The sequence below is a fragment of the Neopelma chrysocephalum genome, unplaced genomic scaffold (genome assembly GCF_003984885.1).
Source record: "Neopelma chrysocephalum unplaced genomic scaffold, ASM398488v2 Primary Assembly neopelma1_88897, whole genome shotgun sequence".
Lineage (NCBI taxonomy): Eukaryota > Metazoa > Chordata > Aves > Passeriformes > Pipridae > Neopelma > Neopelma chrysocephalum.
The window spans coordinates 1-5,797 of NW_020917963.1; the positions used below are offsets into that span (position 1 = coordinate 1).

A 5,797-nucleotide genomic window follows, 5' to 3' on the forward strand; every position below is an offset into this window, starting at 1 on the left:
GGGGGGGGAGAGGGGGAAAGAAGCGTTTTTAAAAAAATAAACCCTTTGAAAAATAACCTGTGTTAAGTTTTTAGCAGCATTATTAGAGTTGAAACCCTCGGCAGCACTCCCGGGGGAGGTTCCAGATCCTCCCCCGAGGGCCGGAGGAATCCCCCTGAGGAAGGAGAGCAGCGAGTCAGAACTGCCTGAAAAACCGAACTTGTCGAGGAGTTTTTCCACCGAAAGCTCGGCTAATGATCAGCTGTACAAAAGGAGATGCTAAAGAAAGGGGCAGAGCCGGTCACAAAAGACCTTCGGGGGGTGAGATAATGTGTGGGAGGAGGAAAAAGGAGCTGTAAAGAGCGTTCAGAGCCCCATCTGCTGTTCCCCTCAGGAAGGCAACGGATAAAAAAAAAAAAAAAGGTTCTTCGTATTTACTGGCCTTGGGAGGAAAATTCAATTTGAAAAAAGTTTGTAACTTCAGGTCAAAAAAAAAAAAAGAAAAAAACAGTATTTCAGTCAATGACAACACATCAACTGAAGTTCTCAGCCAGGCTTGAGAGGGATTTGGGGATTTCTGCAGTGGTTTCAGCCCAGGACACGGATCAGTGCTGGGAGCCAAGGGCAGAAAAGCAGGAAAAACAAAGCCAAAGGGGCAGTAACTCACTTTATCCCCCACAAAGAGGGGCACAGGTATAGAAAAAAAACAGGTATAAAAGCTCCATCCCTTCCCTTCCTCGAGGTGCATAAATGCTGCCACACTCCCTGGATCTGCCAGATCTTGGAAAACTGAGCTACCACACACGGGTGGTTTTCATTCTGCATTTTCCAGATCTGGGCTCTGGGGCTGATTCACTTAAAAAAAAAAAACAACACAGAAATAAAAAAAAAAATCACTTTTCAGGTTGTTTTTAAGCTGCTTCATCTCTTTCCACAAGTTTGCTGCAGGGAGGAACCAACTCTATTCAAGAACTGCACTATTTGACCCTGAGAAGTGGCACCAGCTTGCAGTTAACTTGCCACAGTGGAATCAAACTGAAGACCAAAGGAATAGTCTCTCACAGGCTTCATTTGGGAACTCGGATTCTCCCATAAAAACACCACCAAAAAAAAAAAAGAAGAAGAAAAAAAAACAAACAAAAAGAATTCATGGCCATCTTTCCACCTAACCTGAAAATGCAGATACTACTTCTACTTAAATTATTCTTTTCCAAGGTTATTTCAGAGGAGAGAGTAAAGGAAGTGATTTTTTTTTTGTTGGTTTTTTGTTTACAGACACACTAAAGGAGGCAGTGGAAGGCAAGAGTGAAAACTTCCCAGTCACCAAATCTGGGCAGTGCAGGTCTGGCTGCTCCGCAGAATCCTCCCCTCTGCTCCCAGCGAGGAGTTGCAGCAAGGAATAATTTACAGTCCTCAAGTCATTTATACAATTATATAGAAATATATACAGAAACATATATAAAATATAAATCCTGTGGAATAGGAGGCAACCCGGGAGCTAAAAACCTACGACAAACTACGCACGGACAGGCCCGGCCAGCTCAGGTGGATTTTGGCTCTTCCTTCGCCCTGGGGAAGCAAGAAGGGAAGGATTTGGTTTAAACAGGCAGCTTGAGCTGTGCCCAGGCTCTAACAGCAAGCCAGAGCTGCAGCCTTAAAAGTGCTGCTCATCTGGCCCATCTTCAGCTAAAACTTATAACATACTGCTGAACGAAGGTGCAGTGTTTTGATTTTGATTTTTTAAGCAGCATTTTTGAGCCCTGAGAAGGCTCTCACAGCGTTTTATCAGGTGGGCTGCTCAACACCTGCAAGCTTCTGCCCGTTAAGAACCTGTGACAAAGCCACCCAAGCTGCCACATCAACCCCTCAACCCTCCCAGCAGATTCCAGACTCACCCTTTGGGTTCTGCTTTCTCCTCTTTCGCTTTTTCCTCTTCCTTCTCATCTAGGAAAAAAAACAAAGACACACAGCAGTGCAGTGGAAAAGTACAAGTCAGGCAGAGCTCCAGGTCCCAGCTCTCCTGCTCACCTTTTTTCTCCTCTTCCTCCTTTTCCTCCTCTGCCTTCACACGCTTGGCTTTCTTAAAGTTGGCGACGTTTTTGCGCCCTCCTTCCCCTTCGTCCTCCGAGTCAGAGAATTCCTCATCACAGGATATTCTCTTGTTGGAATTGCGGACTGAGTGTGAAGAGGACAAAGGTTGGTTGAGCAGATTTACAAGTCAGGAGGCTCCAGGCACTAATTCTCTGGGTACATCTACTCCCTGGAGTGAACTGAGGAGCCTACCTAAGTCAGGATTAGGCCACGATAAAAACACTGTACCTGCTGCATCTTTTAACTCATCCCTCCTCACTGCTCATGCCCAGGATCCAAGATCACATGGACAACTTGGATTAGGTACAGTGTGATGTCTAGACTTGACAGCATAAGCAGGTTAACCAGCCTCCCACTGAGAAATCTGTCTGCCAGATCCTAAAGGCCAATCTGGCTACAAACCACTATAGAAGACACTTCTGGCATCACACCTGACAGTCTCCCAGAGAGGGTTCTGTCCCAGCACCACATCCCAGGAACTGCCTGAGCTCTCACATTAGAGTTTCTCCACTATGGAAATCATCTGGCAAAGGATGCAGTGCTCAGCATCAGGGCTTCATCTCAGGAAATACAAAATGAATTCAAACCGCGACTCCAGAACCGGGCAGATCTAAATCCTACATCCTCCTCCTCCTCTTCCTCATTCTCCTCCTCCTGCAGCTCAAGGCTCTTTGGCACCCAGCCAGACACCAGCACGTACTTGAAATGCGTTTCTCAGGGTCATCCTCCTCTTCATCTCCGCTGTCCTCCTGCACAGCATCCTCGGGAATGGGCTGCATCTGCACCCCGGGGGCGTGCGGCAGCATCCGCAGGTTCTCGAAGAGACGCTGCCTGGAGCCCACCCAGGGAAGGAACAGCTCGGTCAGGAGGTGCCTCCCTGGAGGTGCCAGGGAAGGGCCAGTCCCCAGGAGGAGCAACCACTTACTTGATCTTCTCGAGGTACTCGTTGGTGTTCTGGTTGGTCATGTTCGAGGGGCTGATGTGGAGCTTGAAGTCCGGCCCGAAGTACTCAAAATAGTCATTATAGGGAAGCTCTGCGGGCAAATGGAAAGGAGTAAACACCAAGCTATCACCAGAATGAAAAAAGGAACAGCTACAAGCAAATCAGGCCATCCAAAAGCTCTCCCACAGAAACAACCAAGAGGTAACAAAAGCAATCTTGGCATTCCTGCCTCTGCCCCAGCAACACCTCTTCCCTGAGCTGTTCTAGAATGTCACTGGCCCTCAGTCTGGGGGAATTACCATTGGGAATTTCGGTGTCCAAAGCCACAGCAGTCTCATAGGTCCAGCACCTGGCCACGTTCCTGATGGTGTAGCCGCCCCCTCCCAGCATCAGCATGGGCAAGTTAAAACTTTTCACAAACTCCACACACTTGGCATGACCTGCAGAAAAAGCAGTGTGGGGGGGAGGAAAGGTCACACTCATGGCATAAGAACACACTTTTCCATGGAATCTCAGCGATGCCAGCTCAGCACAGGCACTGTGTGCTCCTACCTTTGATGGTGAGGTTGAAGCAGCCCAGCCTGTCCCCGGAGAGGGAATCTGATCCACACTGCAGGACAACAGCACTCGGCTGGAATGTCTCCATGACTTTGGAGATCACCTAAACAACAAACCCCTTGTTACAAGCTCTGCGCAGGACACTGTCACAGCAGCACAGTGCCACCCATGTCAGCCAGGGCCACGAAGACATCCCTGGTGCTCCCACAGCTGCCAACTCCCCTGTCCCGGAACACTGGGGCTCTCACGTGCTGGAGCTCCCGGACAGGCCGCGATTGTTCGGGGGGAAATAGAGCCCCTGGTGAGTCTCAGCACAGAAAACCCAATCAGCCTCCCTGAAGAATGGCTCCAGGGACAAAGTGTGACCCACTGAGTGAGGAGCAGTTCACTTACAGGCTTGAATATGGCTTCATAGGACTCGTCGTCGATGCCGTCCCGGAGGGGATAGTTCACAGCGTAGTACTTGCCTTTGCCTGCACCAATGTCCTGTTGGAGTGAGAGAGGAGAGATCACAGCTCACCACAAGTCCAGCTGGAACACAGAAACTGTGCTCCAAACCAGGAAGGGAAGCCTGGAATTCCAGCAGTGTAATCCTAATATTAAGCCCAGCCCGCAGTCCCAGTCTGGGCTGACCACGTCACTACTTTAAAATTATATATATATATATATATATATATTTTCATTTCTATTATCAGTCTCATACCCAGGTGCCTTATTAAAAATAACTTGTTAAAAATAATTAATTCACTCCTGGTGCACAGTGGCTGCACCAGGATAAAAATGCTGCAGCTGCATCAGCAACAAACTCTGGGCAGGGGTGAAAAAAACACAACTCACGGGTGAAAGGCAGGAGAATTCAGATCAGAAAAAGGTAATTCCACTAAAAAAGCACATAAAAAGAGGTAAGGAACCCTTCACCCCTGAGAAATGGGGCATGGAAGTGCCAGAAGTCACAGAGGGACACCTGGCTCTACCTGAGTGACACAGTTACCACCAGGCCTCACTAACACAAAGAACTGAGCCACAGGAAGAAATGCCAACAGGATAAATCCACTCAGAAACCTTCTCCCAAGGACTTGGGTGACCAAGCAGCTACAGGTGACCAACCTACCATTTTCAGAGCCCCTTTTCTGAGCAAAATAATGGTGACACCAAAGCTTTGGGTTCAATACGCGACCAGAGGCACAAAGCTCCCGCTCCACCAGCTGAACCTACACCTCTGCCCTCAGGAGGAGGGTGTCACTGTGAGAGCAGGAACACCCAGGAGAGCAGTGGCAGGTGGAAAAGGGCAAATTCCAGGGCAATTTTCAGCCAGGCCTTCAGTCTCACCCGCAGGTCCCCTGTTCCTGGGAAGTATTCCCCGTACTTATGGAAGGACACGGTCATGACACGGTCCGTGGTGTAAAAGGCCTCCTCCACACCATCCCCGTGGTGGATGTCGATGTCGATGTACAGCACCCTCTGGTGATACCTGGGGGGCACAAAGGAGCCAGGATATTCCACTTATTCAGAGTAAAAACTGCCTTCAGCAGCAGAGAAGACGAGAACAAAGGGATCCGGGGCTGGTTCCCAGGCTCCACAAGGAAAAGAGCCGCGGAGGAGGGACACACGCCTTGGTCAGCGGTGGAACAGACCCACAGAGGAAAATAAAGTGCCTTTTGCTGCTGAGGGCAGACTCAGCTCAGTTTATTCAGATTCAGCCAACAAACTGCATTTTTATGCCCAAGCCTCCCACTGAGGTTTGCCCTGAGCCAGGAGCTGTCACACGTGCCAGCTGTGCCCTCTTTTCCAGGGTGGGTGGCAGAGGGAAGGGACAAAGGGCACCAGCAGAAGCCTCTGCTCCCTGCACAGTGGATAACACAGACAGCCCTGGAGGAGACACCCCAAAAGCTGACTCAGCCCTGCTGGGAAAACACAGCTCCAAGAAGGCAACAGAAAGGAAAGGCTGGGAAGGAGGAGATGAGGCAGGAGGGGCAGACAGAGGGGTAGAGGGTGCTGCCCTTACTTCAGGAGCTCCAGGATGGCCAAGACGATGTCGTTGACGTAACAGAAGCCAGAAGCCTCCGACTTCTTGGCGTGGTGGAGGCCTCCTGCCCAGTTCACTGCAATGTCTGTCTGCTGCTTGTTCAGCTTCACTGCACTGGCTGGGGAGGGACAGTTAGAGAAGGTAAAAACCAGAGCAAAGGGTTTGTGGGAGGGATGGGCCCTTCCCATGGTGCTGCTCCC

At 49.9% G+C, this 5,797-nt stretch overlaps 1 protein-coding gene across 1 annotated transcript; it reads right to left on the reverse strand.

Moving 5' to 3' along the window:
* Positions 1 to 368: 368 nt before the first annotated feature.
* Positions 369 to 5,752, reverse strand: LOC113979777 (histone deacetylase 1). The gene is made up of 10 exons (XM_027707066.1): positions 5,577 to 5,752; positions 4,901 to 5,042; positions 3,965 to 4,057; positions 3,566 to 3,674; positions 3,313 to 3,453; positions 2,996 to 3,104; positions 2,771 to 2,901; positions 2,008 to 2,154; positions 1,875 to 1,923; positions 369 to 1,548 (listed from the first exon to the last, which is right to left on the reverse strand). Exons 2-10 carry the CDS (start codon positions 4,955 to 4,957, stop codon positions 1,521 to 1,523), a joined length of 864 nt encoding a protein of 287 aa, XP_027562867.1. The 5' UTR covers positions 4,958 to 5,042; positions 5,577 to 5,752; the 3' UTR covers positions 369 to 1,520.
* Between the last annotated feature and the right edge of the window lie 45 nt (positions 5,753 to 5,797).